The sequence below is a fragment of the Macrotis lagotis genome, chromosome 4 (assembly GCF_037893015.1).
Source record: "Macrotis lagotis isolate mMagLag1 chromosome 4, bilby.v1.9.chrom.fasta, whole genome shotgun sequence".
NCBI lineage: Eukaryota > Metazoa > Chordata > Mammalia > Peramelemorphia > Peramelidae > Macrotis > Macrotis lagotis.
The window spans coordinates 114,804,429-114,819,445 of NC_133661.1; the positions used below are offsets into that span (position 1 = coordinate 114,804,429).

A 15,017-nucleotide genomic window follows, 5' to 3' on the forward strand; every position below is an offset into this window, starting at 1 on the left:
TCTGAGTTCCCATAGTCTGGCATTCAAGGCCTTCTAGTGGACCCCAAACATATCTCATGCTAGACTTCTTTTCCAAATGGGAGCTCTTCCATTCTCTTCCCCCTCTGGCACATTCTAGCATCCTTTGTTCAGTTGCTTGCCTCCACCTAGAATCCCTTCCATGCTCCTCTCCAAATCCTCTGGGTTGTGTGAAGCCCAGCTCAAGAGCCTTCCTGGAACACTGATCTCACCCTATAGCTTGCCAGTCCTCAGCTGTCCAGTTTCTGTGACAGCAACACAATACCCTATCTTATTGTCTGATTGCTCTTTAGGCCTTGGGTTTGTCTCTTCAGCCAGTTTGTGAACTCTCAAGGTTTGGAGCCCTTTTGCAGTTTCTTGTCTTGTCCTCCTTTCCAGCCTCCCTTCTATATCCCTCCACATTCAATGTAGCCAAGCCCAGGGTCTGACACAGGTGGTCAGTAGGCACTTGAGGAAGGGAAAGGTTGACTTAATTCAGCAATGAAGCTGGAATTCAGCTCTCTCTCTTTCATAGGGGGATCTGGACCTGTTCAGAAGTTTGTCACCTGGAAACTGAGAAGGGGTAAGTTTCCTCTGGTAGTGTTGGGGTTTGGTTCCCAGGGAGCATAACAGTGTGTCCTGGATTGAGTTCAGGGTATGGGGAGGGAGCCAATGTGTGTGATTTTGGGAGTACATGGAGTCTATATGGGCAAGGTCCTCAAACCTTGTCTACATAGACATCAAGAAATCTCATTCCTCACTGGATCCTAGTTCTGTAAGTAACTATGAGTTCTTACTCCCATCTCCAACCCTAGACAGAGAGAGAACCCAGACCATGCTTTTCCCTGGATCAGAGGGACACTCCAACCAACTGCCCAATGGAGAGGACCGGGTCCAGGCATGGGAGAGCCGTCTTCCCCTAATACAGGACCTGGCCAGACGCCTTCTGACCGATGATGAGGTCCTGGCTGTCACTCGTCACTGCACCCGGGTAGGCCTTCCCCAGGTTCTCTTCTTCACCTTGACCTTTTCCTTCCTCTGACTATCACCCACCATTAAAACCCCTAATATCCATTCATTTAGAAGAGTAGCTTAGTTGGGGAGTGCTGATCTTAAGAATCAGGAAAGCTAGGGGCAGCTAGGTAGTTCAGTGGTTAGAGCACTGACCATGGAGTCAGAAAGACCTGAGTTCAAATCTTGCCTCAGACACTTAATATTTACCTAGCTGTGTGAATTTGGGCAAGTCACTTAACCCCACTGCCTTGCAAAAACCAAATAAATAAATAAATCAGAAGGGCTTTTTTGTCAAATCCCATTTCTGATATTTATTAGTTATGTAACCATAAGCAATCTTTTCATATCTGGGAGCCTAATTTCCTCATATGCATAGGGATAATATCAGCAACAATATCAAAGAGGTGTCAGAATTAAGTAAGATCCTTATCAAGTGTTTTGAAAACCTTAAGTTGCTAAATGAATTATCATATTCATCACTACCACCACCCTAAATATTATCCCCCTAACTTTCCTCATAATCAAGGAGGGAAGGGCATCACCTTCTCTGGCTGTTACCTGTCTCCAAAAGCTCTTCCATTCATATTGGAGGAGATGGTGTTGGATGGATAAGACCAATTAATCAACAAGTATCAATTAAATAACTCCTTGCCCTCAAGGAATTTACAATCTGGTGGGGGAACAACATATTCACAAATAGACAGAGGCTATATAAAAGTACACAATGATTGAGAAAGGGGAATGAGCTGAGTTTAGGAACTAAAAGAAGTGGAAGTGAGGAGAAAAGAATTTCCAGGCAAGAGGCAGAAGATCTCTTATATGGAAAATAAACAAACATGCCAGTTTGGCTCAGAGACTGTGTAAGGGGGAGTAATTCATAATTAGCCTGGAAAAGCTGGAGGCAGATTGTGCAAAGCTTTAAATGGCAAGCAGAGGAGGTTGTAGGTTGTTAGACAATAGCAGGGACCTAGCAGCCAGATATTTGAGGGTGTCCCTTCCTGAGGAAAACAACCTTTTCTCTGGAAAATAATGTATAATTTTGGCTGAACAAGGCCTTCATTTTACAGGGGATGGGATGAGGAATGAGGTTCAAAGAAGCTTCTAGCTTCCTCAAAACTTGACTGGGAGCCAAAGCAGAAGATGACAGTACTAGAAAGAAACTCTGAGACCATCTCATCCAACACATTTGTTTACTAGATGGAGGAATGGAGACTCAGAACTTGTGATTTTACCAAAATCTATATTTTACATAGAATAGGACATTATCTTAGGCAAGTCTTTCTCCTTCCCTGGCCTTGTTTCCTCCCTTTATAAATAATTTCAATCAGATAATCCCTAAGGTCCCTTCCAGCTCTAAATCCTAGGCTTCAATGTTTGAAAGGCAAGGGAAGTCTCTGTGGATGGCAATGTTGATGCACTGTGTGTGTGTGTGTGTGTGTGTGTGTGTGTTTGTGATGTGTCACAGGAATGAAAGGAAAAACTTCCTAACAATCAGAGCAATTCCTAAGTGGATGGGGTTCTCTTAGGATGCTCCTTACTAAGGGTTTTCTAGAGAAAGTTGAATGGCTCCTTGTCAAGGTATGATATGAGAATGGAAAAGGAAGGGATTGCTTCATTCTGCATTTGTGGCCCTAGCCTGGGGGGCGGGTGCTTGACTCATAGGGGGGATTATTTGATAAATGCTTGTTGATATATGGATGGTGCAGTAAGGAGTCCTTTCTACCTCCAGCTTCAGGTGATGCTAGAGGAATGATAAGGGACCATCCAGGGCTAAGGAGCCGCATGCCTCTATTTGTCTTACCAGTGTGTTTCTTGTCTGTGGATGTGTGCATGTGTCTCCATGCACGGCACCCTCTGGCCACAAGGGGGCTGTGTGTCTCTGAGCCGCACCTCCTCCCTCGGAGCACCAGGGGGTGCGGCTGAGCCGGCTTCTCACGTGTGTGTCACACTGTGAACACCAGGGGGAGCTGTCCTCCACGTTATTGCTAGGCAGCTCCTCGGCAGGAGAGGCTGGAGGCGGCTGCTGCCGAGACCTAGAGGCTCACCTGGTGGATGCTGAAGGTCCTCCCCATCTGGCCTTCCCCTTTGACCAGAGATTCCCAGACAGTGACTTCATCTCCAATGCTTGCCCAGTGTACACCTCCAGACAAGTCCAGCTTTCATTTAAAATGGTCACTTTAGAGTAAGACCCAGAGGTGGGGTGTCTACAGAGGACTGCTTTCTGTAGAAGCATTGAAATGGCCATGGCTCCTTCCCCACCGCCTCCTGGGGTGAGTTAGTTAGAACACCGTCTCCTCCCTCCCCTCTTCCCTAGCCCAAAGTCATCCTGCCCATTTCCCCATCCTGGCAGGAAATGGTACTGATTCCAAGGATAGCAGAAATAGCCTACAGTTCTGGGGATGGGAATGGTGGAGTAGACAGCAGATCTCCAACTTTCTTCAGCCTACATCATCTACACAGACCAGAAGTCCTTTCATTGTTTGACTCTTAGTCATTATGTTTCAGTATGTCCATGAGGGTGGGGTGGAGGACCTGGTTCGGCCACTGTTAGCCATCCTGGACCGGCCAGAGAAATTGCTACTACTTCGGGACATCAGGTAAGTGCACCAAGAAGAGGCAGCATGGGGGGGAAGGGAATTTATTATGTCACACACACGCGCACACACACACACACACACACACACACACACACCTCCCTTTCCTTCCTGCACCCTTTAGGAGTGCAGTGACCCCTGGAGACCTCAGCAAATTTGACAGCCTAGTGATGCCCATGGAACTTGAAGCATATGAAGCCCTGAAAAGTCGAGCAGGTGAGTGGGGAGGACGAGAGGGAGAGTGACCATATGGTATGAAATTTTCTACTTGACAAAGAAGACCCTGGGCCAGTGATATCACTGATTATCCATTCCCAACAGTGCAGCCTCCAGCTCTTCGACCCACTCGGCAGGACACACCACCCAAGCGCCACCTCATCACACCTGTGCCTGGTTAGTGTCTGATCCATGAGTTGGGGATTGGGAAGGAGGAGAGAAGAAAGCACTATACCAGAGGTCTAGACTCTTGACTTCTAGACAGAAGTGGGTTACGGGTAGGGGATAGGGAATGAGTGATTCTGCCCCAGAGTGGAGAAGAAAGGGAGCAGTTTTTTTTAATGATGTCACATAAAGATAAAAGATTGGGTTCTGCTGGTGCTATGTAAATAGTAGAGAGGAAAAAACAGTTTTCAGTTGGAACTAAATTAGCATGGGGTGGTAATAGTTAGAGGTTGGAATCTTAGAATTTCAGAATCTGAAGGGTCATTCAATGCCATAGTTCCATCTAGACCTGAGCAGTAATCTGTGCTACAATATCCATAAATGCTTTATCAGTCCTTCAAATATTGGGAGGTCTAAATGGTTTTCCCATGAATTGTGTTCATTGACATTCCATATTCTCATTACTAAGAAGAGGTTTACCATGCAGCCTCTCCCCATATACAGTTTACCATCCAAGTCCCACTTGCTAAACTGTTACCTGTCTATCTGACAGGTACAGAATGCCTGTCTCAACCAGTTGAATCTGGCTTCCCAATGCCTTTAAACAATCATTTACCGAGAATCAAAAATAGATGTGTATATGAGTTTATGCATGTATGATGTGCACATGCACATATAGGCATGGATTCATGTGTGTTGCATTGGGGGAGATTCAATGTGTGAATAGTATGTATTTGTGATCATTTGAAGTGGAAAAAGGGCACTGTTGGAAACTAGGATAGTCTTCCTAGAGGAGGTGGCATTAGAGCTGGAGCTGGGTTTTAAAGGAAGTTAAGGGTTCTAAGAGGCGGAAGAGAAAAAAGAGAGAGAGAGAGAGAGAGAGAGAGAGAGAGAGAGAGAGAGAGAGAGAGAGAGAGAGAAGGGAGGGAGGCAGAGAGAGACTGATGGGAACAGAGAGTTGGAGACAGAGGGTCCATTCCAGTCAAGGAGGCGAGGGAGCTGAGGTCTGGACCAGAAGATATGCACAGGGAACAGCTAGTGGGTCAGTTTGAGTAAAATGCTGAGGAAGAAGACCGTCTGTGATAAATCGAAAAGGCCAAATAGGGTTACCTTGTGAAGAATGAGTTTTTAAAAGCCAAGTTAAAGAATTTATTTTATGCTAGAGATGAGAGTGTGACTCAGTTAAACTTGTTGCTTTAGGAAAATAATCTTGGCAGCCTTGGGATTAGAGAGAGAGGGAGGAGACTAAGCAAGGCATCCAGTCAATAAAATTAACTAACACTTAAACAAGTAGCTATACACATACAAATTTGTTTTGCTCTTACAAATTTTAGCTGATTTTATTCCCACCATCCCTGGGAAATAAGTGCTATTTTTCATTATCCCCATTTTACGGATGATGAAAATGGAGTAGAGGTTAATGACTTGCCCAGAGTCGCATAGGTAGTAAGCGTCTGAGCTCACATTTGAACTCAGATCTTCCTGACTCCAGGCCCAGTGAACCACCTAACAATTATTGCACAGTTATCTGTGAAAGCTGCTGAAGACTAAGACAGACCAACTGCAGGAAGCCTTTTCCTCAGACTTATGAGGCGAGGGCTCCTTCCTACTTGTGGCCTGTCAGCTCCCAAGGGCCCAGGGGCCCAGGAGCTCAGGTGCCCGGGGGCCAGGGGTCCAGGGGCCCAGGGGCTCAGGTGCCCGGGGGCCAGGGGTCCAGGGGCCCAGGGGCCCAGGGGCTCAGGTGCCCGGGGTCCAGGGGTCCAGGGGCCCAGGGGCTCAGGTGCCCGGGGGCCAGGGGCCCAGGGGCCCAGGGGCCCAGGGGCTCAGGTGCCCGGGGGCCAGGGGTCCAGGGGCCCAGGGGCTCAGGTGCCCGGGGGCCAGGGGGCCAGGGGCCCAGGGGCTCAGGTGCCGGGGGGCCAGGGGTCCAGGGGCCCAGGGGCTCAGGGGCTCAGGTGCGGGTGCCCAGGTGCCCGGAGGCCCGGGGACAAGGCCCGGCTCCGGGGCGGAGCGCAGCTGACCCCTGCCCGCTTCCTCCGCAGACAGCCGGGGGGGCTTCTACCTGCTGCCGGCGGGCGGCTTCGCGGCGGAGCAGGACGAGGCGGCCCTGGGCGCGCGCCTGGCCGGGCTGCGGGTCTCGCCGCGGAGCCCCCCGCCCGCCCTGCGGGACGTGCCCGTGGACGCCCCCCGCCCGGGCCGCCGCGCGTCGCCCCCCCCGCCGCCGCCGCGGCCGCCCCCCGTGGCCCCCCGGCCGCCGCGGCCCAACTGGCTGCTGAGCGAGGCCCCGCGGGGGCGCGAGGACGGCCGGGCCCGGGCCCGGGGCCGCAGCCGCAGCCGCAGCCGCAGCCGGGGCCGCCGGCCCGCCGCCCCGCCGCGCTCCCCGTCCCCGGCCCCGGCCCCGGCCCCGGCCCCCGGACCGGGGCGCCCCGGCCGCGCCCGCCGCCCCCGGCCGCCCCTGCCCGCGCCCGGGGAGCGAGGCCCCGCGGGGGGCCCGGCGCAGCTCGGAGGGAGCCCGGAGCCCGCGGCCCGCGGGGGAGCGGGGGAGCTCAGGACCGTCACGCTGTCCAAGCTCAGGCAGTCCCTGGGTGAGCCGCCGGCCGGGGGGCGCGGGGTGCCGGGGCGGGGGGAGGGGGGCGCCGGGGCGGGGGTGCCGGGGCGGGGGGAGGGGGGCGCCGGGGCGGGGGGTGCCGGGGCGGGGGGAGGGGCGCTGGGGAGGGGGGCGCCGGGGCGGGGGCGCCGGGGCGGGGGGGTGCCGGGGCGGGGGGTGCCGGGGCCGGTGGGGGGCGCTGGGGGCGGGGGGGGGCCCAACTGTCCACATTTGGGAAGGGGCTGTTGCCCGGGCCTGGGAGGTGGGCCAGGGGAGGGGGAGCCCCTGACCTGGGGCCCCACTCCCAGGAATCAGCATTTCCGGGGGGATCGAGTCCAAGGTGCAGCCCATGGTGAAGATTGAGAAGATCTTTCCCGGAGGGGCAGCCTTCCTCAGTGGGGCTCTGCAGGTATGGAAGGGAATCCATCCCTGGGAGACCTCACCCCAGCCCACGGTGGGGAGGGGGAGACAGGGCAGAGAGGGAGCACCCCTGTCTGGGCTCAAGGGCGATAAAACAGAATCAGAAGAGACGGTGGAGAGCGGGCTAGAGGTAACCTCAAAGGACCTAATCGCACCACCTGTCTGGACCTCAGTTTCCTCATGGACTAGATGACCCAAGACCCCTTCCGCTTCTAAATCCGGCGATGCTGTGACTAAGCAGGACGGGAGGCGGGTGGGAGGAGGGAGAATTGTCTTGGGTGGAGCAAACTGCCCCCCCCCCACTGGTCCTGCCACAAAGGAATCATTGTCTCACCACCCCCCACACACACACGAAGAAAAAAAGAGAACAAAAATGTCATTGTCAGTGCTGTCCCCCCCCCCCCATACACACCCCAACTCCTCCTCTAGTCTCAGATTGGGAGTCGGGGTGAGCCCAGAGCCCCAGAGAGGCAGCTTCAGTAAGGAAGGAGCTAAGGCTTGTGACCTCTCCACTAGGCCGGCTTTGAGCTTGTGTCTGTGGACGGGGAGAGCCTCCAACAGGTGACTCACCAGCGAGCCGTGGACGCCATCCGCAGGGCCTATCGAAATAAGGCTCGGGAGCCCATGGAAATAGTGGTCAGGGTCCCCCTCCCTTAACCCGGGTCATGCCCCTTCAGCGACCCGGCTCGACTTGCAGATCCTTCCTCAACTAAGTTACAGAGAGATCAGGGTCATCCCTCAGCACTCCTCAAAGTTTCTGGAAGACCACAACCATTTTCTTTACTCCATCTTATCCTGGAGCCTCATCTCTCAGAAAGTCAGGAAAGTGGACAATGGTGCTACTACCACCCTTCCCTGCTTCCTTCCCCCCATTCCCCCCTAGTCTCAGCAAAGCCAAGACCTAGGGTGGGCTCAGATGAGACTGAGAATGGGGGTAAGGGCTAGGGGTTCTTCCCTCCCATCTGGTGTTTCCCAGGACCCTCCCCATGGGCCCCTGGCATCCATCCCCTGGCTTCCAGCCACTTCATACTTAAGGGTTAAGAAGGTGCCTCAGGCTCTGTCAGTTCCAATTAAGTCGGGCTCCATAAGGACTTTTTCTGCAGGACTTGTAACAGGCCTTCCCCAAACCAGGGTGGGAGCTAGGAGCCAGGAGTAGTGTGTATGTACAGGGCAGAGTACAGACTTTCACCTTCCCTACATCAAGTGTACTCATTTTCTTAAAAACAAAATTTTTTTAATTTTTCTTTGGATTTGTACAAGAAATTTACACGTGTGAAAAATATACAATTTAAAAGATGCCATAAACTCAGGAAGGTGGGTGGGGTGATGTTAAGAGACCGGAATAGTAACAAACACAAATAAATGAGAAGTCTCTGAGTTCTTCCTTTGGTCTGAAGGCAGCTCCTGGTCACACAGGGGGCTATGGAATAGGGTTCTAGAAAGAGAAACCTTATGGAGAAGCAAGGACCTTCATCCCAGGCTCCTCATCCTTTACCCCAGGACAGGGAAGGGAGGCACATATTGAGGGAAGGGGGGAAAGAGGGAGCTTTCTCTCTCTGGTTCAAGATCCTTAGCTTAGGCTCTCAATGCTAGGGCCAGATTTGGAATGGTGACAAAGTGAGGCGGAGCGGTCTTCACACCTCCCCAGATAAGGCATGAGCATGCCAGAGATCAACCCTCCCAATAATCACATGGGACCATTAGCTCTCTGAAATGCTCCCTTTGGACCCAGACCCGATGGAGACACTTATCCTTGCACTCATCCTAGGGGCCAGACCGGGGCAGAAAGGTGGAGAGGTGAGTCCCTGGGCTCAGGGCAGCTCTGCTGGCTCCCAGCCCTGGCCTCTAACCTAGGAGCCTTCAGATCTCGGTGGCTGTGATCTCCTCCAGGTGGACACAAGGTGGGGTTTCAGGCAGACTATAGTCTGCCAGCTCTCGGGCCTCCAGCTCCAGGCTCAGCTGCCGAAGCTCCTGCTCCAGCTGCCGGTTGCGCCGGTACATTTGGATGTAGCTGTGCTGCAACTGCTTCTGGTAGCGAATGACTTGCTCCTTCTCTGCCTGCCAGGCCAGGCGTTCACTCTCAAAGCTTCCCTGCTGTTCCTCGGCTCGACGACGCTCCTGCTGCAGCTCGGCCCTCAGTCGCTCCACCTGGGCCCGAAGGCTTCCCCCGGCCCCAGCTGCTGCCGCTCTCTGGGCTTTGGCTTCATCGCTCTCTGACAGCAGGAAGGGGTCGGGGGTGGGCAAAGGGATGGACTCTGGGGCCCCCCGAAGTCCTGCCACAGCCATGTCCAACTGTCCAGCCTTCTCTCGAAGCCATTCAGCCTCATTCTTTTTGCGTTGTAATTCATGAGTGCAGACCTCAAGCTCTAGCTCCCGGGCTCGGGCAGCCTCCTGCAGCCCCCGAGCTCGACCCTCGCTGGCCCTTAGGGAGGCCCGGGCTTCCCGAAGGGCCACCCGAAGGGCTGCCAGCTCACTGCCCTTCTGAACCAGTTCCGCCTGGGACTCCTTTAGCTGCTGCTTCAACAGGGAGATCTCCCCTGATTTCTGGCATACCTTGGGGATAAGGGTGAATCAGTGGTGAGTGATAACTTCACAACCAACAGGGGAAAAGGGTCAGTAGAAGCAAGAGGATGAAGGCGAAAGATCTGGAGGTAAACTACCTTACTTTGAACCCCAGCTCCATTTACTAGGTAAAAAAACCTTTGGGTTGGAGGCAGCTAGGTGGTGCAGTGGATAGAGCACTGGCCCTGGAGTCAGGAGAACCTGAGTTCAAATCCAGACTCAGACACTTAAGAACTACCTAGCTTATGTGACTTTGGGCAAGTCACTTAAACCCACTGCCTTGCAAAAAAAAAAAAACCCTAAAAATCCCCCCAAAACAAAACTTTGGGTAATTATGTTGGGTAAATATTTAAAATAAGGCCCTTGAAACCCTACTTTGCCTCAGGACCAGATGCTAGTCTGGTCCCCAAAGGCTCCCCAACCCTGATTTTCGGCCTACCCCCCCACACTCTTCCCATGGTCCCCAAACCTACCTCCCACTTGGTCTCCTCCAGTCGAGGACCAAGTTCACTCTGCTCCCGCTCAAAGGCTGCACATCGTCTTTCCAGCTGTTCTCGCTCCTGCAGCAGCTGGGCAAAGTCGTCCTGCAGCTGGCGTTTTTCCTGCTGCAGCTGGAAGACCTGAAGCTGCAGCAGCTGCTGTGCCCGCTGGGCTCTCTGGGTCGCCTGCTTTACCTGGGCTGCACAGCCCTCCTGGAGCTCCTCCCGCTCTCGCTGCCAGCGACGCTGCTTCTCCTCATAGACCTGAGGGGAGAGGGCAGGGTCACAAACACAGACACCGTCCCATCCAAAACATTCACAAATAGTGACTTTGTCTCCCTCCCTCCCCCCATGGCCCTCCAACCTTCTTGCATTTATAAAGTGCTTAGAGGCTTTCCTTACCACAATGCTCAAACAGGCTCAGAGGCAGAGATGTACCCATCATTACAGAGTCAGTCAGTATGGGGTTGGTATTTGACCTTAGATCTCCAGAGTCCAATATTTTCTCCTATTCCACACAAACTCTATGCCTTCCTTGTATACACCACAGCACAGAAACTTCAACTCTCCATGAACAACACGGTGTTACAGATAACTCTTAATATATTGCACATCACTCACAGCTGGTTGGACTTGCTCTAATACTGAGCTGGAGCCAGCCAGGTAGAGATAGATACACAGCTATTGCTACCATCCTAGGGTACAGAGCAGAACCAAAGACTTGAGGGACTACAGGAGGGAATGTTGGACTAGAAAGGATCTAGTTCTGGTCCTGCCATAACTTGATGTATGACCTTAGACAAGTTACTTCACTGCTCAAGTCTTTATCCTCATTTGTAAAATGGTGAGTAGTGACACCTGCCCTTCCTCCCTAAAAGTACTGGTATCAAAGAGTTTTATAAACTGTAAAGTGATACACTCAAGGGAAGGTTAAATCACTCCTTTTGAATTATCTGTTTTAGATCATTCAAGTTGTCTGTCCTTCACCAAACCCTTTCTCTCATCATCAAACTTACAAAGGTTCTTACTATTTCTCATCCCTCAAGAAGGAATGAGAAGGAAATTTAAATGGAGTTCAGGTTTCCTAGAGACACCTAGCATATTGGGACATGGAAGATTAGACCCAGGTTTCTTTCCACTCAGTCAGGGCTCTGTCTACTCACTTCAGCCTCTCCCTTCAGGCAGGGAATGGTGGCAGAGGTAGAGTAGGGGGTCAGTCACCTGGCAAATAGCAGCCTCATTCTCATCCAGGCTGTCCCGAAGCTGCTGCAGTTCTGCCTCCCGCTCCCGCAGCTTCTCCTGCAGAGCACATCGCAGCAGAGACTCATCTGGCAGGGGTGGGGGGGGAGGTGGGGGTGGGCCAGGTAGAGGTGATCGATCCCCACAAGAACCACTGTCTGGAGAGACCCTGGTGCCCCCGCCACTGAGGAGGCCTCCCCGGGATCCTGTGCTCTTGCTGGATGATGAACGTCCACTGTCTGAGTGTGAAGGACCCACGGGGACTGCACGGTGACTGCCCCCAGTGCCAGGCAGGCCTCTCCCAGGGCCATCAGTAGGCAGATGCCCTACTGGAGAGCCTCCAACTGGTTCAGCTCCCCCTGTGCTATAAGTGGGCAGGCTAGACAGGGAATTTCGGCCAGAGTCAGACAACGTCCCCGAAGGACAACCACTGGCCCAGCTGTTTAGGGTCAGAGGCTTGTCAGCAGAGGATGAGGAAGAGGAGGAAGAAGAGGAAGCAGGGCCCCCAAACAGCTGAGTCAGGCTGCCCTGGCTCCCTGACATCCCCCCAACACCAGTGCGTGGCCCCAAAAATGCTGGCAAGGATGGTGGCCCCCGAGGCTTTGGCAGCACAGGTTTGAAGGCTGTGGGCCGGATCAGAATCTTCTCCATGTTCTGAAACAGAGTAACAAAGTACTACCACCTAGCTACTAAGAGGTTCCCCCTCCCCAATGCTCCCCACATCTAAATCCTGGAAATCCCGTGAATGAGGAAGTAGTGCTAATCATCAATGGGGTTAAGAGGCTCCATCCCATCAGACCTCCTCTCATCAGGAAAGGTAATTTGGCCTTGGATGGAAGGGTCCCATCCTCACCTTCTCCAATTTTCCAGACACAGGGATGAGCTTTGGAGGTGGGCCCCTGAGATGGGCATTTCGGGCTTGCTGCTCTCGGGCATCCTCAGTGTCACTACAGGGACTGGAGGGTGAATCTCCATGGAAGTCCTCATTGATGTATGCAAAACCAGCATTTCCCACAGGCTTTCTGGTGGGTAGTGGGGGGCAGAGTGGCTCCTGGGCCCTACAACCACCCCCTCGAAGCAGTAGCCCATCTTGCTGTCGGAAGAAGGGGGGTCCTGAGGGAGCATGGTGGCAGGGTGCAGCAGGCCCTCCTCCAGGGCAGGGCCGGCCTGAAATAAGGCTACTCACACTGCCCATGGTGGGCAGGTGGGGTGGGTGTGAGCCCGTGCTCTCAGGGGCGGCTTCCAGGGACACAGGCAGCGTCTGGACGATCGCCATGGCTGGAGGGTCTGTGGCCCAGCCACAGGCCTCGAAGGTAACCTGCTGTGCAAAGAGTCAGGCTGGTCAGAGCTCCCCAGTCCTAAATCTGTTAGATCTCCATTCCCACCATAACCTACTGTTGGAACAGCGAAGTTACTGAGTCCCTCTGACAATGCCCCTCCCCCAGCTCCTCTATGCCCACTACCAAACAGCCCCAATTCTAAGTCTCCTGGTCCTAAACCTATGCCTTGCCCCATCAGGCCCCTCTATCAAACCCTGAAAACTTACCTCCCCAATACACAAGCACATACATACAATTACATGAATTTGTCTTGTTCCTTGCGCCTTGTTCAGGCTGAAGAGAGTCGTGATTTCACATGTCTCTAGAATTCCCTTCTATCTCAATAGGAGCCAGGGATCTGAGATGGATTTAAACTTGATTGGAAATAGGCTTGGCTTGGCAGGGCAAGTGGGAGCAAAGAAGGGGAGGGAGAGAAAGGCTAGAAAAGGTGTCAAGAGCAAAGGCCAGATAGGGAGAGGGAAGTGGCCAAGCCAGCCCAACTGGTCAGATGAGTCCTGAGCCTCCAGGTGAGGCAGAAACCCATCTGAGATTTCAGGTCCGGCTGAGTCCCCAGACTAAGGTCTAGGGACTCGTCCCCTTCTGGGTTGGCAGATCTCTCTGGCTCCCAAAGGAGCCTTTTCTCTTGACTCAGTCCTTAGGAGGGGAAATCTCATTACCCACTTTGAGAGACACCACAGATATACTATGTCTTCCCTGAAGGAAAAGTGGGGAATTGGGAGCAGCTTATGCCATTCCCCCTCAAATCATATCAGGCAATGCTCTACTCCCCCAAATAAATCAACAGTCATTTGCCCCTCATACAAAAGCCTACCCTCCCAGTTTTTGCAAAGTTGGGCAAAACTGAACCCTAAAACATTGTCCCCAAAATAAAGTTGAGGGGGCTAATAAAGCCCTTCCTACCTCATCAGGGACATAAGAGTTTGGTGCTACGTCTCCGTGACAAACGCTGCCCTGCCTCCAAATATCGGCTACTAAGTAAGAGTGGTCTCAAGGAATATTAGCCGACTCCAGTAAGGAAGAAAAGCTACTCTGATCTGGAGAGAACTTCCCTTCCTCCTCGAAAACACAGGGTCTGACCTCACCCCCCCCCCCCAATATTACTCAGGCCCTAGCTCGAGCTAAGGGGAGGAGGGTCTGGAGACCTTTGACCCTCACAGAATTTATGTCTTTCATGGAAGGGGAGGTGCCCATCCGGAACCCCAGCCCTTCCTGGGGCCTCCAAGGGTTTCAGACATCTGTTGAAGCCATCAGGACCCAACTCAGACATCAATGAGACAGACAGCGCGCGTGTGTGTGCGCGTGTGCGTGTGTGTATGTGCGTGTGTGTGTGTCTGCGCGCGTGTGCGAGCGCCCCAACACGAACCCTCGAGGCGCCCCGGTGCACAAGCTCACGGCCCGCGCGCTCCGGCGCCCCCCGCTCTCTCCAGGGCCAGGGTCAAGATGTCCAGAAGCAGAAGGGCCCGGCGGGCCTGGTCTCGGCTGAGCCCGGCCCGCTTCACTTCTTTCTTTTTTACTCCGGAACCTCCCTCCCCAAACCCGAACAGGCCCGGGCCGGCGGGGGGGGGGGGGGTCTGGCCGGCTGCGGCTCCGGGGGACACTAATGGGGGAGGGGACGGAGGAGAGGAGCCCCCCCCCCGTCCGTGGGGTCCTTAAAGTTGCGGGAGCAGTGCCCGGCGGCGCAGAGGCGGGGGCCGGTCCCGGGGCCAGGGGCGGCCGGACTCCCGGGCCCGGGCCTGCTGGGCCAGACTAGGCCGGAGGCGGGGGCCGGGCTCCCGCTCGCTCCTGGGCCTGGAGAGGGAGGGGCTTCCCGAGGCTCCATTTTGAGCGGCGCCTGCGTCTGCTGGGGAAGGGGCCCCCCGGCTCCCGCGCGGGCTCGCCCCGCGGGGGCTCCGGCCCGGCCCCCGGCCCTGCGGGGCTGCAGTCGGGGCGCCGGCTCCGGGGCCCGCGGGCTCCTCCCGTGCGGGGGGCGCACCGCCCGGGCCCGGGCCCCCCCGTGCGGCGCCCGGGCCGGGCCCCCCGAGCCCCGGGGCGCAGGGCCCACCCGCGCCCGCCCGCCCGCGCCCTCACCTGCGCCGCGCCGCGCCATGCTCGGAGCCCGCAGCTCCCGCCGAGCCCCGCAGCCCCGCAGCCCCGGACACTGCGAGGGCCCGAGCGGGCTCCGCCTCCCCTCCCCCTCCCTGACCCCGGCGAGGGCGGGGCAGCGCGCCAGCGAGGGGAGGAGCCCGCCCCGGCCGCGGCCCGCGTCACCCGTGTTCCGCCCGGGCCGGGCGGTCTGGCCGCCCCCACGCGGGGCGCGCGTGCTCGGGAGCGCGCCCCCCAGCCCCGGGGGGCACAGAGGCCCCCGCCACGCTGAGGGGGCGGCCGGGCCGGGCCCCCCCACTGCCGAAGCTGCCCACGCGGGGGGGCA

General features: G+C 55.2%; 2 protein-coding genes across 4 annotated transcripts in view; one reads left to right on the forward strand and one right to left on the reverse strand.

Moving 5' to 3' along the window:
* The window catches only part of PDZD7 (PDZ domain containing 7), a 19,090-nt gene extending 10,573 nt beyond the window's left edge, over window positions 1-8,517 (forward strand). Inside the window, exons 9-16 of the mRNA XM_074233909.1 lie at window positions 533-580; window positions 813-988; window positions 3,517-3,608; window positions 3,730-3,821; window positions 3,927-3,998; window positions 6,026-6,568; window positions 6,879-6,979; window positions 7,507-8,517. Of these exons, the coding sequence (XP_074090010.1) occupies window positions 533-580; window positions 813-988; window positions 3,517-3,608; window positions 3,730-3,821; window positions 3,927-3,998; window positions 6,026-6,568; window positions 6,879-6,979; window positions 7,507-7,647 (1,265 nt within the window). The 3' untranslated portion in view covers window positions 7,648-8,517. The remainder of the gene's footprint in view (window positions 1-532; window positions 581-812; window positions 989-3,516; window positions 3,609-3,729; window positions 3,822-3,926; window positions 3,999-6,025; window positions 6,569-6,878; window positions 6,980-7,506) is intronic.
* Window positions 8,203-14,758, reverse strand: LZTS2 (leucine zipper tumor suppressor 2). Of its 3 annotated transcripts, none has more exons than XM_074233901.1 (5): window positions 14,678-14,758; window positions 12,124-12,588; window positions 11,253-11,924; window positions 10,026-10,295; window positions 8,203-9,543 (listed from the first exon to the last, which is right to left on the reverse strand). In XM_074233901.1, exons 2-5 carry the CDS (start codon window positions 12,544-12,546, stop codon window positions 8,851-8,853), a joined length of 2,058 nt encoding a protein of 685 aa, XP_074090002.1. In that variant the 5' UTR covers window positions 12,547-12,588; window positions 14,678-14,758; the 3' UTR covers window positions 8,203-8,850. The 3 variants fall into 3 exon arrangements, with proteins under 3 accessions (XP_074090002.1, XP_074090003.1, XP_074090004.1); XM_074233902.1 differs by having other exon boundaries at window positions 12,124-12,591; window positions 14,678-14,749; XM_074233903.1 differs by lacking the exon at window positions 14,678-14,758 and adding an exon at window positions 12,850-14,544.
* Window positions 14,759-15,017: the final 259 nt, after the last annotated feature.